This window comes from Gossypium hirsutum, chromosome D08, assembly GCF_007990345.1.
Source record: "Gossypium hirsutum isolate 1008001.06 chromosome D08, Gossypium_hirsutum_v2.1, whole genome shotgun sequence".
NCBI lineage: Eukaryota > Viridiplantae > Streptophyta > Magnoliopsida > Malvales > Malvaceae > Gossypium > Gossypium hirsutum.
This window is the reverse complement of record NC_053444.1, coordinates 46,501,884-46,518,987: the sequence shown is the minus strand read 5'-3', so window position 1 is coordinate 46,518,987 and position 17,104 is coordinate 46,501,884. Positions and strand designations below refer to the sequence as shown.

General features: G+C 31.6%; 1 protein-coding gene across 2 annotated transcripts; it reads left to right on the top strand.

Moving 5' to 3' along the window:
* Positions 1-8,197: 8,197 nt before the first annotated feature.
* On the top strand, positions 8,198-16,904 carry LOC107911014 (kinesin-like protein KIN-14I). 2 transcript variants are annotated; one of them, XM_041098199.1, is made up of 20 exons: positions 8,198-8,446; positions 8,579-8,791; positions 9,386-9,552; positions 9,623-9,766; positions 12,412-12,654; positions 12,743-12,814; positions 13,059-13,127; positions 13,250-13,327; positions 13,411-13,539; positions 13,625-13,706; positions 13,815-13,910; positions 14,004-14,177; positions 14,265-14,371; positions 14,471-14,649; positions 14,809-14,970; positions 15,052-15,305; positions 15,424-15,587; positions 15,694-15,882; positions 16,008-16,507; positions 16,582-16,904. In XM_041098199.1, exons 2-20 carry the CDS (start codon positions 8,677-8,679, stop codon positions 16,712-16,714), a joined length of 3,057 nt encoding a protein of 1,018 aa, XP_040954133.1. In that variant the 5' UTR covers positions 8,198-8,446; positions 8,579-8,676; the 3' UTR covers positions 16,715-16,904. The 2 variants fall into 2 exon arrangements, with proteins under 2 accessions (XP_040954133.1, XP_040954134.1); XM_041098200.1 differs by having other exon boundaries at positions 8,202-8,791.
* The last annotated feature ends 200 nt before the right edge of the window (positions 16,905-17,104 follow it).

Sequence of the window (17,104 nt, the reverse complement as noted above, 5' to 3'; positions counted from 1 at the left end):
TTTTTGGAAAGGTTTTGAAAGTTCATAAGGTGTAAATATTGGTTCTTTAGAAATTTTTTCTGTTACCTCTTTTACTGGTTCTTTCTTAGTCGGTTGATTTTCTACCAAATTCTCAATATAATCTAATTGTTTTCCTATTGTATGAAGACTGATATTTGTATAGTTGTTTTGTTCTACTGTCATTTTAATATCTTTTGATGAGATTTGTTCTCCTGCATCAGAAGCTCTCATTCTTAAAAGATTTGCTTCTATTCTAGTATTTTTGTGAAGATATTGAACCTCCATTAAAGGGGGATGTTGAGATTCAACTTCACCTTTATTAGTCTGCCATCTAGTACTATGTTTTATTGTATTAATAGATTCTGAATAATATTCTTCAAACCATTCAAAGAATTTTATATGAATTTTATGGGTATTCATAAATTCATAATATCCTTGAAGAATGTTTTCTTTTTTATCATTATAATTTTTAGAATAATCTTCTCTTTTTTTCTTATTTTTGTTGGAATAGAAGTGTTTTCTACACCATTCCTTATTTATCACAAAAGATTTTTCTAGAACAAATATTTCTAAATTTTCTCCTTGTCTTGCATTATTAGTCATTGATGAATATGTCGGTGACATATTAGGTGAATTGGGGACTCTCTTCCTGTCTAGCTTAGATAGGTTCAGCTATATTTAAGGAATTATCTATTTCTTGTAACTTGGTTCTAAATGTTGTTGGGATAGAAGAGACAGAAGCTCTAGCTGTCTTAAAATCTGTCGTTTGTGTTTTTTGATTTGACTCTTCTTCTAAATTTTACCTCTTAAATTTGTGCTGGTATTTCCTATTTCAAAGGAATGTCTTGGAGGCATTTTTCGTGGCCTGTTGAATATTAATTCAACTGTGCCATCTTAGTGTTGGGAAATTTCACTTAATGAAGTGTTTTTTTATTGGAGTTTGTGCCATAGAGTCTGTAGCACCCTCAAGTTTCCACCTTTCAGGAAGGTTGATTTCATGCCATTGTATTGCTCTTGGGATTTTGGTATGATATCTTGAGGTGTTTGTTTCTATTAAGAGGGTTTGTCCTTTTGGGCTTTGAAGTAAAGCCTTGGTATTAACTACAGAATACACAGGTTTGAAGTGGAGTCTATAGACTAAAGTTCGTAACTCCGAACCAGGAAGCATTTTGTAGTTATATGTATGAATTTAGAGGGTCAAAGATTGTAAAATATTTTTGTCAGTTAAAGAAACCATAAAATTTGGATAACAATTAAAATGTATTGGGCCAGTACATAAGCTTGTTTTTATAGTTCCTAATAATGAGTCGTTAAGCATGATGTGTCTTTGGTCTCTTAAGACAATAAAAATTGAGGTATTTTCAGTGGCTTCAACACTAAGAGGTTTGACACCAACTTGGACTAATTCAAAATGGACATATTTGTATTTTTGTTCTTTGAGTTTATTAATGACGACTTTATCTAATAATTGGATTGTTTCATATTATTTTTGAATAGTTAAACTCATTTATTTTGTTTTTATAACGTAACTGCAAAAAGCATTTAAATTTTCAAAAGTTGTTTTCTTATAAACTTGGTTTGTTGGAACTCTTGGAAGAGTCCAATTATCAAATCTTTGGGGAATATTTTCGTAATGTTCTTCTTATTCATTAAAGGTATTGTTTGAGGTTTGGTCGGACTCTTAGGATTGATTGGAAACAAAGCTTGTAGAAGAATTGGTTCTTCTAAGGAAGGAAAACATTCTTTGTTTTCTTATTTCCTACAAGGGGTACTATCAGGATTTCTGGATTATTATAGTTGCCTACAGGGATACTTTGTCCTTAACACGCCTAACCCATGGCTAACTGGACTGTGTATCAATACTCAGTAAAATAATAATACATTAATAAAGACAGTTAAAATAGAACTCAGAAATATTGAAAACAAATTGAATATTTTTAAAATTTAGAAATACTTGCTCCTCTTTGGCTCTAATACCAGATTGTTCCGAAGATCTGAGGATGAAATTTGTCATATTAGATTAAATTTAATATTAAATCTTATTAAAATAATAAAATATTTATCTACAAGATAAATATTAAATTAAATTTAATATTAAGATAATTACTTTAATACTAAATTATAAAATACTATTAAGATGAGTATTAAATTAAATTTAATATTAAACTATTAAAATAATATTATTTTTGGAGTAGTTAATATGATATTAAATTCTCTGGTATAGTCTCAGTAGGAGTGTAACTCTTCCACTGCTCAACCATCTACAACCAACCGCCGTCGGTGACCAGGACGGTGCTGTCGCAGCCACCGGCACCACCATGTATAATGATGCAAGTGCGATACCTTTATGGCACCCTGAGGCCGTTCGACTACTGTCGGTTCGATCTGGGTCAATGAGGACCCGACCAGTCTTGTCTAACCATCGTTGGACCGTCAGCCTGGTTTAACATACCGGGCCCAATTCGATCAGTTTTTGGGTCTTGGTCTCGATTTTTGGCTCCCGAGCCCAATTTACGATCTCAGGTCCAATTTTCAAGCTCAATTACCCATTAGGCCAATTGTCTGATTTGAAAATTAACTTCCAAAAATATCATATTAATTTTAATTGATTTGATTAATTTAATTTTACTCGATCAAAATTAATTTTTCCAAAAATCACTTAGACTTTCCAAATTAATTTTTCAAGAAAATTCTTTAATCAAATTCTCTAGTTAAACAATTCTTACGATCACCTAATTTAATTCCACATCGAATAAATCAACTTAATTAAATTATTCCCAAAGTCGTAGAATTTTCTTTTGATTCAAATGCAGTCTGATCGAGCTTTTTTTAAGCTTGCGAAGGGACCAATCAGACATGTACAATTAGGCTCTAGTGATTGCAATTACACCCAGAAGTATCATTCCGATAATTCACAATTACCTAATCATGGAGTCAGTTCATAAGAAGTACCATGAGTGAAAACTCTTTATTGTACACTCTTTACGAAAGTAATTCATCCAACTATTTTGTCCAATGACATCGCCATTTTTGTGTTACCCTCATATGATATCTTTGATTCCTTTAAGTTAAATCTATTCATTCAATACAATCCTATTTTATCTCACTGTCAGCATTGTGTCTTCTTAATAATTAATATGATTACTATCAACAAACGACTGTGATAAATTGCTCGTTCAAGAACAAGCAACCTGTGGCCACGTTCCATATTTATCAGTCCACATAATGCCAATGAGAGGATATCATTAACTTTTTAATTGAGCTTTGAATTCTACTATTGCTAGTAAAGCGATGCCATACACAAGTCATGTACCCAACATACCGGCTATGGGCTCGATCATCTTTAGAGCATAATCCTCCACTTATATCAAAGCACATGAGTTGCATACATATGGTCAATGACTAATTCAGGATTTAGGTAAATCACACCATGAACGTCAAAGTGAATTAAGTCACAAATGGATTTAGAATTAATTAATATTGGGTCCAGTCTAGTGTATCATTCTACCAATGAATACACCTATGTCTCTACTCGTGGAGTCAACTGCTTTGATAGCCAAGACTAGCCATCTCCCCAATTGGAATTGTAAACGACATATAATCCTTCTTAGTATTTGAATCAAATGCTCACTTTGATTCTTTTACGGGATTACGGGCTCATTTAGATTATCTACTAAAGTAAGTTGTCTTTCTCGCAATGTAAGCGTTCTTTACAATGCCACTTATCTTCAATTTGAACTTTAGACAATCAATGAGTTAATATTTGCTTGTCACAATTTCGCTATGCATGCAAAATATAAAAGACATAATAGTGAAATGTGAAATTAAATTTATTTATTTATTCATCATTCAAATAAATAGAAAATAGTTATATGTTTACTACAATATGGGCATATTTCCCAATAGGACTACTCCAGTTTAGTGTCCCGACGGACCGCCCTGTGTTTACTATCCCAATGAACTTTCTCGTGTTTAATGTCTCGACAAACTGCCCTGTGTTTAGTGTCCCCGCAAACCATCCTGTGTTTACTATCTAAGTAGACTCTATATGTTGTCATAGTCGAGCTATGGTCTTACACAATATGCACCCACATTTAACGGCCTAACAACTTCATTGGCTACCATAGCCAAGTCATGGTCTTACACCTTAAACCTCTGTGAGGTGTCGCCTCAAAGGACTTTACTGTCGTCGTAGTGTCGCCCCATAGATCCTGTTGACTGTCGTCACGATGATACTCTATGGAAACTAAATACTGTCAATATCATTCATCTTATATCCACTTTGATGCTCGAATAATGAAATGTCCCCCCCTCGGTAAGGCCTAGAGCTTTGCACATCACAATTTGTTCCCAGCAATTCTGGATGGCAGAATCTAAATGGAATTTCAATTTTCCTTTTACCTTACTCCTCCGGACATTCCTCCATTCGTGTCCTAACCTTGATGCTTGAACATCACAATGTCCCCTCCGCAAGGCCCAAAGCTTCGCACATTACGATTTGCATACAACTACATCGTATGGCGGTATCCAACAGAAGCAGTCTTTCCCTATTCTTAACTTCATCTAACCCATCGATAATTTCCTTAAGAAAATATGCAATGCTTACATTTTATAGATAAACTACCATGAAATCATAACTATTTCGTGCACAATGAACTACAGTGGCGGATACCCGTTTACCAGGAAATCCTACCTATACTTAGCATAAACAATCAACAGAGAACATTCGCCACAATAGAACTTAACACAGAATCATGCCAATCATTCAGCATTCTTGGAATGGTAAGTAGAAACTCACCTAATGTTCCTTTCCCTTCTCAACTTAGCCTTTCCAAAATGTCAAAGCTTCCATTCTCTTGGCAACTAAGCATTACAACTAATACCATAAATTAATCTCAGCTTTTTTCAACAAAAAATTCAGTTTTCTAGAAACATTCAAAACCCCTAAAATAGTTCTGGAAATCCTTAACTTTATTTCCTAAACTTACAAACACTGAAGGTCTTAATACCTTACTAGTTCACTGGATTCTCCATTTTTCTAACTTAACTCTTGCGATCACCATTCCATGCAGAGCTCCCCATCATTATTTCTTCTTTGAGGCAACCATAAAAGAAGATGAATAAGAGAAGAAAGTGAAACAAAATGGAGTTGAATCCTCATCGAGAAGTTATTTCCTGATTATTTATAGTCTTTCCCACACAGTCTTCAACCATGTAAAATCCATTTATTAACAATCATTATGTCTCCAACTAAGAGACCAACTGGTTCTAATCCAACTGAACCAAACTTGAATCTCAACCATGTCCAATTTTGTTCTTAAGTTTTCCTAGTTTTTTAGCAGAGACTGCCAGCTTACAGCCTCTTTCAATTTAACTCCCAAATTTTTCCTAATTTTTGGGTTTAAAGAAAATTGGGTGTGACATAATTGAAGTCAAAACTCAACTTATTCGTTCAAGACTTTATCAAAAAGAAATTTTGAGAAGAGTTGATGTTTCAAGACGATGGACTTTGGAGTTCAATACCGAGCAAGTATGAATTAGAAGGGCCAGTTTTGTTCGTGGACTTAAAATCTTAATCCATGAAAAAAATCCCATGTGGAAAATGTCAACAAGCTTAGGTGTTACACTTCAAGGACCCCAATCAAGCCCACTCGCCTAGCCATGTTACAATCAATCGACTTGCAGTGAATTTTTCAAAAGGATCCAAGCATTTCTAGGTTGATATGTCTCATAGCGTTTGAATATCTATCTCTTATATTTGAAATGCATTTTGAATCACTCGATTTCAAGTTTAGGAACTCAAATTATAATTGTTTTAATGAAGACTATGCAAACAAAATTTTTGGACGGGATTATTACGACAATTACAAGTTTTGGGTTTTTAATTCGAGTTTAAATCATATTGGGTTTGATTTTTATGCTTGATTTTTATTTCATATGATTCCAATATTTTATTTATTAGGTTTTATTATTTATTTAATTTCAATTTTGGATATTTTTAAGTATTTTAAGTTATTTTGGAGTTTTATGTTTCTTAGTCAAACAATAAAGTCTAGTTTAAAACTAGCTGTTTAGATTAATTAGAGTTTCAGTATAATTATGAATTCTATTTGGATGTGCTTAGCTACCCTATATAAAAGCCTCTTCATTGTTAATTAGAGGCACAATTGTTTTCATTAATAAGGTTTTCAACTCTGGGAGTTAGTTTCTTTATGCAAGATTTCTTTCTTATGATTTTTAGTAGTAGTTTTCTTCAAGGAGTCGTTGGAATTCATTATTCATCCTTAAATTTGCCAAGAAATTAATTCTTGGAGGGTTAATTAAAGTCATAAATTGAGTTTGTTGGGGTTTATATCTCAAAGGTTTCAATTGGACACTTATCTATCTATCCATCATATCCATCGATTTACTCGTTTCATCTTCCACTTTGTTTTTTTTGTTTATTTATTCTTTATTCTCAAATTTTTTAGTGTTTTTGTTTTCTTTATTTCTAAATTTCTTTATTTATTCTTTACAGATCAAATCTGAATATTTCTTTCTTGAGTCAAACAACTTGAATATGATCTTCTTCCGCTATTCCTTATCACTTTACCTTTGGTTCTCTATGAATAGGTATTCATAGATTTACAATTTAATACTCATATTTTAAATATGCTCCACATTCAATCCAAACTAACATTATTCAATTAAAATGTTTTGAAGTTTAAGGACTAATTTAAAATCTACACAATAGTTTGAAGACATTTGGTGGAATTAACCCTTAAATTTATCGTATTATTTAAGGTGGTGTTATATATAAATATATGTTGGGTAGAAAATTTATTAGATTAGACTTTTTCGGTTGGAAAGTGTTTCTACTATACAAAAACCTTTATGCTTGTTCGTTAATTAATAGACTATAATTGGCATTAAATTTTATAATGTGATCGCTCCGCCAGCATTTGATAAACTACATCCCTTTTCATATGAATGTTAAGAGAAGCTTAAATTTGTGATAGCTTTCTCTTAAGATCTCAACCACTTGATTTAATCTAACAATCACCAATAAATAATAAATCCATATAAAAAAGAGGAACTTCCAATATATAGATATTAATTGAAAAAAGAATCAATTTCAATAGCTTCTACAATCACAAATTATACATGTCTAAATGAGTATAATTATAATTGACTTAATAAAAAATGTAACCAAATTGAAAATTAGAATAATTACGGACATGATCCATATATAGTGGGATTTAAACTTAAAATAAATTTAAAAGAGTATCTACGCATAGTATTTATTGATGGTTGAACTCGAACTTGAAAAACTTTGTTCTCAAGATCTCAACATTACTATTAAGCCAAGGTCTCGTTAAGTTTTATCTCTTACACAGGTGCACACACATTCCTTACTAAGAGGTTTTGTTTTCCAACTCTGAAATAGTATGACCTAAAGAGGCGACATGTTCACAAGACACGATTTTGAGATTTTTCAATGATTAATTCTATAAACCTAATGTCTTTTTAGAAACTCAAGCTATTAACGAAGTTTAGATTTAAAATATTATAACACTAAAAAAATATCCATCATTTGGCTTACTTAACCCTCAAGATGAATAACGTCCAAACATGTATATTGGGATTGGGTTAATGCTAAGCTTTCATTCATTACCTCCCAAGCGTTATAGCTAAAGTGGATCTCAAAACGACACAAAGATATGCTATTTGGTAACCGTTTTGGGATTTTCAACAACCAAAAGGTGCCTGTTACCTACCGGTCGGGATCAGCCGGGTCCGTCTTTCTCCTAAGTAATTGATTTATTAGAAAGAAAGAAATAAAGCTTCAACTCTTGTAACCACATTGTTTGGTAAACAAGATAATAATTAAGGGTTGGTTTAACATTAGTTGAAACAAACTGTAATTTCAATTTGTTTTGAGCTGCTCTATTATTAATCATATCTGTTTCTGTTTTTAGGCACTTCATAATTTTTAAACAATATTGTAATTCATTTTACCCATTTTTTTATTAAAAAAAAACATATATATTACTCACTTCAATTAGTTCAACTGTTAGTTCAATAATAATTAAATAAATATTAAAAAAGTTAAAAAAATCATAAATTAATTTGATCTTTAATAGTTTAATTTTTGTGCTGTATCACAAATGATTCAATTTATATCACCACTAGAATCATCAATTTTCAATTCAACCAATTAATGGTGGTTTAATATCACTGCTTGACCGTCATTGAGTATAACCCTTAGATTTTAACAAAAACAGAGTTCACTTCCAACGAGGTGAGGCTGGGAGAGAGGTTTGGCGTAATAGTAGGTTTGGGAGAAGGAAATATATATATACTCAAAGTGGTGTAAATGTATGCAACTATAAACTATAAAGCAGAGTTAGCTTTGGTTTCTACGTTGTACAAAGAATCAGAAAAGCAAAAGCAAAAGAAAAAAAAGGTAATGGAGAATGTGATTTGTGTTGTAGAAGTTCAGTGTTAATATCATAAAAAGAAAACTTCCAACTCCCATTTATTTCCCCACCAAACTTTCCTTTTTTTTTATCTCATTCTTCTGTTTTTGGTATCTCAGTTTTTCATCATCTGGGGGATTTTTCTTTTTTTTTTTTGGATGGTGGAGTTGTGAGAGAAAAAAAGAAGAAATTTCCGGGAATAATTTGTGGAGAGAAAATGGCGGCAGAGGGAACGTTGTCGTTTTCAGTTGCTTCAGTTGTGGAAGATGTCTTGGACCATGGCAATCGCTCCAAGGATTCTGATTTGGAATCTAGAAAAGCTGAATTGACTGGTACTCTTTTTCTTTTCTTTTTCTTTTTCCTTTAATGGCAGAATCTGGATTTTGTTGAATGATGATTAATTTTCAAGTGCAAACACTGTGATGTAATTTCATGGAAAATGTGGGAATATATATATATATTAATTCGAATTTCAGTCTCTGATGCCTACTTACTTTGAATTAGTAAAAGGAAAACCTCCTGATCATTGATCATGTTACAGCTTTTATTTTCTTTTCAAAACAAAATAGAGATGAATTATGCCTCGCTAGTGATAAGAGTAAATTTTGAATGACATTAATAAATTTACATATGGGATTTAAAAAGTGACCCCCCTCCCTCCCAAAAAAAATGAAAATGTGATGATCATCTGGACTTTGTTGAATGATGATTCATTTTCTACTGCAAAACATGCGTTCTTTCCTTTTTATAACCTTAATCAGTCACGATGTAATTTCATGAAATTTTTTTTATAAATGATGGGTTTCTTATTCTAAATCCAGTCTCTGATCCCCTCCACTTCATTTTCTTCAAAAGAAAACAAAATTGAGATGAATTATGTTTTGTTGGTGAGTAAAATTTGAATGTGATGACCTTTTGTATGGCAGCGTCAAGGAGGTACGAAGCTGCTAGATGGCTAAGGAAGATGGTCGGAGTTGTGGCAGCTAAAGATTTGCCGGCAGAGCCATCGGAGGAAGAATTTAGGCTTGGTTTGAGGAGTGGAATAATCCTATGCAATGTTCTTAATAAAGTTCAACCTGGAGCTGTGCCTAAGGTTGAGACTTTTTCTTTAAAATTGATTTTCCTTTTAATTACCAGTAATTAATTTGGTGGTTGGTTTTTAGGTGGTGGAAAGTCCATGTGATGCAGCTCTCATACCTGATGGAGCTGCATTGTCAGTATTTCAGTACTTTGAAAATGTAAGGAATTTCTTGATAGCGGGCCAAGAATTGCGGCTTCCAACATTTGAGGCATCTGATCTAGAACAAGTACGTTTCCAATCTCGATTCTTTCGTTTAGTAAGTATGGTTTCATTTTCAGAAATAGCTTCGAGTTCGAAAGTTGGTCCGTATTTATTCAAGCACGTAATAATTTGAGTTGGAGAAATCTTAAATCCATAATAGATTTGAGCTCGAAAAAAATTTGAACTTGAAAAATATGAGCCATAAAAAGCCTAAAACTAAAAAAATTCAAGTTTAACATAATTCCGTTTTGACAAAGCTCATAAAAATCCGAATTCGAGATCGATCTAACCCGAACTTGAAATAAATCCGACTCAAAACTTAAAAAAAATCTTAATTTATAATTGAACAACCATAAAAGACGTTAATAATTAACATAATTTCATTATATTACTTAAAATAATTATTATTTATTTTATGAAAATGTGCATTACATATTTATATTAAAAATTTTATATTAGATTATAATGTGAAATATAACATATTTTGAATACTATAATTATATATGTATAAATATATAAAATTAATAATTCTTTAAATTTATATAAATAAATTTGATAATAATATATATTAATTTAATAATATGATAATTGGTGTTATACTTATCTCAAATGATTAAATTATGCAATACTAATAACATTACTAATAAATTTAATTTTAATGATTTAGAATGGTAGGTTTTACCTTTAATTTTTTTATTAATATTATTATATTTATATTAATTTTTAATTTGGAATGTGTTTATTTTTATTTTAGTTGGGTTTTGAATAAAATTGAAATAGGCTTAAGTTGGATTTGGTTGTAATTGGGTTTGGGTTTGTTTAGTATTGGCTTGGGCTTTGAGTTTGAGTTTGGGTTTAAATATATATTGCATCTAATAGGTGTAAATTTAGTTAATTAATCTAAAAGGTTTTGAATTTCAAAATCAAAACCGAACGACAACGTCAAATCAATCGATTATCTAATTTGATTTTAATGCATATATATAAATTATTAATATATTAACCAATTATATTTAATCATTAATGTATATATATAAACTATTAATATATTATATATTGTATGATATTATACAACATTATATAATATAATAGGAGGGCTAACTTTCAAATATACAAAGATAATAAAGACTTGAAACATATTTCAACTAGTATAATGATAAACAATAATATATAATAATTAATATATTATATACTACTATTATAGTATATTTATAGTATTACATAATGTAATAATATGTTCTAAAACTATTAATACATATATAACTATTAATTGGTCCAAAATTAAAATCGAATTTACTAACCAATTTGCTTAAATTGGCTCGATTTGGTCGATTAAGTTTGTTTTAATCACTAACTATAATAGATGATATACTGTTATATAATATAGTATATAACTATTATTAAAACTTTAATACATATATATAACTATTATTATATCATATTATAGATTCTAATAAACGACATAGTATTACATAATATTATAAGATTTAATCATTAATGCAAATATATAAACTATTAATATTATATATATATCATACGTTATGATATAATATTATTTAATATAGTAGTAGGGTTAACTTTCAAATGTAGGGATTTAAAGCATATTTCAATCAATATAATAATAAACAATAATATATAATGATAATTAAAATATTACTGATTACTATTTCAGTATGTGATATAGTATTACATAATGTAATAATACATTTTCAAACTATTAATACGTACATATATATAACTATTAATTTGTCCAAAATCGAAATTGAATTTACCAACTGGTTTGATTTAATTGGCTCGATTTGTTGGTTAAATTGATTTTAATCGCTAACTATAATAGATGGTATATTATTACATAATATAATAATATAGTATATAAGTAGGAATCACTTACACCGTTGTAAAATTACTTTAGTTTTACACAATTTTATGCAATTAATATTTTAACAATCCAACATTTGAATTTATCGATATAATTGCACTTGTCATGCATGTGACTTTTTGAATCAATCTGATATCTATATCATATTGATCTAAAATACTATATATATTAATATTTATTAAATAGTTGAATTTTTTTTACATAAAATAAATAGTTAGAAAATCTTAATTGACATCAAATTTGATATGAATGAAATATAAAATGTGATGGGTGGGTCGTTAAAATATTAATCGTATAAAGAGATAAAACAACTTTAATTTTACATCGATATAAGTGAACTTCTCCCAATAGTATATAACTATTACTAAAACTATTAATATATATAACTATTATTATGTTATAAATTATAGTAAAATATATAGTATTACATAATATTATAACGTTTAATTATTAATGCATGTTTACAAACTATTAATATATTATATTTTATATGATATGATATGATAAACATTATATACTATAGTAGAAGGATTAACTTTCAAATGTACAAAGAGTAAGTGAATTAGAATATATTTCAACATATATAATAATTAATATATTATATATTATTATAGTAATAATATATTTTAAAACTATTAATACATATCCAAAATCAAAATTGAATTTGCTTTAATTGGCTCAACCTTTGCAAGTTAGTTTTAATAACTAACTATAATAGAGGATATGCTATTATATAGTATATAATAGATGATGTGCTTTAATTTGTTCGTAAATTGGTTAAAATTCTTCAGAGGGGCAAATCTACGAGAGTGGTGAACTGTGTTCTAGCGCTCAAGTCCTATAACGAATGGAAGCTCGCAGGTGGAAATGGAGTGTGGAAATTTGGTGGAAACACGAAACCTGCAACGACCTCGTTGGGAAAGCCGTTTGTAAGAAAAAATTCAGAGCCTTTCATGAACTCTTTTCAAAAGACTTCATCGATGAATGAGAACTTATCCAATGGTCACCCCACTGATATTGATCCTAATACAATGGTCGGTAAGCCTTAACTTTTTACAGTAGTCGCGGGTTTTTATGTTCTACTTGGTCAATGTGAATGAAGTTTTTTTACTGTACAAGCAGGGTGGTGCTGGTTCATTAAGTATGTTGGTTCACACTATTCTAATTGATAAAAATCCTGAAGAAGTTCCGCTGGTAAGCTTTTATCGGCTCAATGTTGTTAATAAACATATCAAACATTGAGTCATACTGTTTTAGTTTCGCGTTGATCCTATGAGTGCAAATTCTGGGGCTTGTTGACCACTATGATATTGCACTCGTTTCATGTCTTTTCGATATTCTCTTAGAAATTTTCCTATGTTCTTATTGTTTATAATAAGCTATTGATTATCCTTTTGCTATAACAGCTACTTACTTGGTCATATTTTGTTGTTGATAGCTGGTTGAATCTTTGCTTGGTAAAGTTGTAGAGGAGTTTGAGCAGCGTCTGGCAAGCCAATATGAAGTGGTACATTCAATTCTGTAATCGCAAAACTTGTGCTGCAAAATTGATAGAAAACTGGAAGTTATTTACTATGTAACTAATAAAAATCTTTACTAACCACATGTTTTTCTCTGCCAAATTGTAAGATGAAAACAACTTCAACAGACATCACTGCTTCCAATTTCAACAAGCCTCTATCGGAACCAATTTCTGGGGATAAAAAGGTATACAATGATCACTTTTCTTCAATGTGTTAATGATATGGCTGAGTTTCTCAAACTCTCCCCACGAATTTATGTTCCTTTAGATGGAGGAAACAAATATCAAAATGATGAAGAAAGATGATTGCTTTCTTAAAAGCATCACTAATGACGAATTAAAAGATCAATCTCTAAAACTGCAAATGATCCTTAATAAGCAACAAAGAGATATTCAGGTGAGAACTAATCGTGTCGTATATTCCTTTTTCTTTTCGACTATGTACTTTACCAAAGCACTTATAAGAATAATAAATCTTGCAGGTCCTAAAGCATACAATTGATGCCACAACAGCTGACATGCAACACATGCAAACAAAATTTCATGAAGAATTCAATAATCTCGGTACTTATTGCTTTAATGGAAGTACTTATTTTCATTTTCTTGTGTTTTATTGAAATGCAAAGCATGATGTTAATCTCAAATTTTAGTTAATACACTTTTTCTTTACAGGTATGAATATTCATGGTTTAGCTCATGCGGCTTCTGGTTACCATAGGGTTCTAGAAGAAAACCGCAAGCTATACAATCAAGTGCAGGATCTTAAAGGTAAGTTACCTTTTGCATAAGTTCTAACAATGATTTATGTCTTGTAGTAAGTCCTCCAATTAATTACAAAGGTTATCAACTTTATTTGACCAGGAAGTATCCGTGTTTATTGTCGTGTGAGACCGTTCTTGTCTGAAAGATCTAGCTATGTTAGCACTGTGGAGCATATAGAAGATGGAAACATCACCATCGGCACCCCATCAAAGTACGGTAAAGGATGCAAGTCCTTTACCTTCAACAAAGTCTTTGGGCAATCTGTAACTCAAGGTTTCAACACTAAATTTAATTGCTTGTCGATAATCTGTCTGCAATTTTAGCATTCTTTACTTAGTTTATATCTTTATTGCACCGCAGCGGAGGTATTTTCTGATATGCAACCACTAATTCGGTCAGTTCTTGATGGATACAATGTTTGTATATTTGCATATGGCCAAACAGGGTCAGGAAAAAGTTACACAATGGTAAGAATTGAATTATTCACTAAAAGTATGATAAAACATTCAACTAATACTTGTTTGAAATATGTGTTTTCTTTTGGATTTGTCGGTTTCTGTATGTAGGTTGGACCCAAAGACCTAACAGAGGAAAATCAAGGAGTAAATTACAGGGCATTAGGTGATTTGTTTGTTCTAGCAGAACGAAGAAAGGATACCTTCCGCTATGATGTTGCTGTTCAAATGATTGAAATTTATAATGAGCAAGTCAGGGATCTCCTTGTTATCGACGGAAGTAACAAAAGATATCCTTTTGTTCATTTGATTTTATTTCTTACAAGGTTATAAAACTATTGACTGATCAAAAGTTGGTCATTTGGTGTGGAACCTCTTTTATATAGGGTTAAATAGTTGCCCCTTGCCGGTTAATTTTCGATCGATGCTCATCCTTAATCAAGTAATACATTAGAAATTCGCAATAGCTCTCAGACAGGTCTCAATGTACCCGATGCAAGCCTTATGCCTGTTTCATCGACATCTGATGTTATCGATCTGATGAACCTAGGACAAAGGAATCGGGCAGTTGGTGCGACCGCTCTAAATGACCGTAGTAGTCGTTCTCATAGGTATCCTCTTTTTCTTTTTTACAATATTTCGTCTCAAAATATTCTTTGTTCTAAAACTAAAACTTGTCTCATCACTTGCAGTTGCTTAACTGTCCATGTTCAAGGAAAGGATTTAACTTCCGGTACTATTCTCCGTGGCTGCATGCATCTTGTTGACCTTGCAGGAAGTGAGAGAGTAAACAAGTCTGAGGTAACAGGCGATCGACTAAAAGAGGCACAACACATAAACAAATCTCTATCAGCTTTAGGGGATGTGATTGCTTCCCTTGCCCAAAAGAATACACATGTCCCGTACCGAAACAGCAAACTCACTCAACTTCTTCAAGACTCACTGGGTGAGTTTAAACTGTTGAAAAAATTGTGATTTCAATTCTTTTAAGGTGAAATTTGACTGCATCCATTTTTTTCTTTCCGAAAGTTTTAATTATATTGGAGCTAGAAATGTATTTTCAGGAGGGCAGGCTAAGACACTAATGTTTGTTCACATAAGCCCCGAGCTTGATGCCTTGGCTGAAACAATAAGTACTCTCAAGTTTGCAGAGCGTGTGGCTACCGTCGAACTCGGTGCCGCCCAAGTGAACAAAGACATTGCAGATGTCAAACAACTCAAAGAACAGGTTATCTTGTTCTTAGTCACCTCCACATATTGGTCGAGATGATTATCTTGATGGTTAGCAATTGTTATACTATTCCTTTTAGTAACTAGTTGGAATCGTCTCTTAGATTGCGAGCCTTAAGGCAGCTTTGGCAAGGAAAGAGGGAGAAACAGAGCAAAGTCGACATTCTATTTCGGACACTGATTGCTCTGAAAAATACATTACTAGTAGTGATTTGTTTCCGTTTACTCCTAATCACCGAGTTGGAGTTATGTTGGGGGCTAGACAACTCATGGGTGATGCTGGCAACATTGAGGTACTTATTGTTTTCCACATATAAAGCTTGCTTGTTCATATCGTCATCATGCATTCTCTACATACATACACAATATATATGTATAGATCAAGAGGAATTTGATAACTTTTTTCCACATTTTGTAGGCACGAGCGAACTCAATGTTGAGGCAAGAGAAGCAAAGCTTTTCTCTTGACGAGTTACTAACAAATTCACCTCCTTGGCCTCCTGTTATCAGTCCAACACAAAACTTCAGGGATGACGAGAAAGAGTCGGGCTCGGGTGAGTGGGTTGATAAGGTTATGGTGAACAAACAAGACAACATTAATAGAGTAGGAATCCCCTTAGGATGTTGGGAAGCAGAAAACGAGAATTCGCCCGATGTCTTTTACCAAAAATATCTCCAAAATTCTTCAAAAATTTACCAAGAACAATCATCATATAATATGTTTATGGGGGGTAACAGGTTCAACATGGCCAATATTAGTGACATAGATGATCTCGATGTCTCTACCAGCCACTTGTCCGAGCCCGATTTTCTTTGGCAATTCGATCAGTCCAAACTTAGCTGTATAACCAATGGGATTGGGATTGGGTCAAAGACCAAAAAACCTCCTTCCAAGTCTACAAGTACTCCAGAACGGAGGTAAGGCAACATACATACATACATCCATACATGAACATGTCGAATATTCTAAATTCATTGTAAATCTTTTGCAGCAAAAATGCATATCCCATATCAGGACCATCACCATCAAGGAAATTAGGAAATGGAGTTGGCCAGCCTTTGCATCGAAATGGGAGGCAACCAGTTCCTGCTGAAGGGAAACGCAAAATTGGAAGTAGAAAATAAACAAGTTTATATATAAACACTAAAAAACACGCCGGATTGATTTTTTATTCTTTATTTTATTTTAATTTTCTTTTATATTTGTGAATGAATGAGAGAGATGACTTACATATATATATAAATATCCATTTCATTGTAATTATATGATATAGTTTTGAATACAACAATACTATACAATTTATGAGGTTTTCCATCCAATGTTAAAAGTAGAAATACCTATGAAAATTTGACAGTGATGTATGGAAAATTTCGGCTTATTTTCTCGTATATATGAGTTTGTTTTAGAAATTAACAAAGTAGTTGACTTCCTCAATTGTTTAGCAAACTAATCGAGTTTGCGGAGGAGAGAGATGAAGTCGATACCTTGAGAGACCGACTTCAGTGCATTACTCA

Coding starts and splice junctions, on each gene's coding strand:
- LOC107911014 (XM_041098199.1), top strand. CDS start 8,677: ATGGCGGCAGAGGGAACGTTGTCGTTTTCAGTTGCTTCAGTTGTGGAA. Junction 9,767..12,411: donor AGGCATCTGATCTAGAACAA/GTACGTTTCCAA, acceptor AAAATTCTTCAG/AGGGGCAAATCTACGAGAGT. Junction 15,883..16,007: donor GTGATGCTGGCAACATTGAG/GTACTTATTGTT, acceptor CACATTTTGTAG/GCACGAGCGAACTCAATGTT.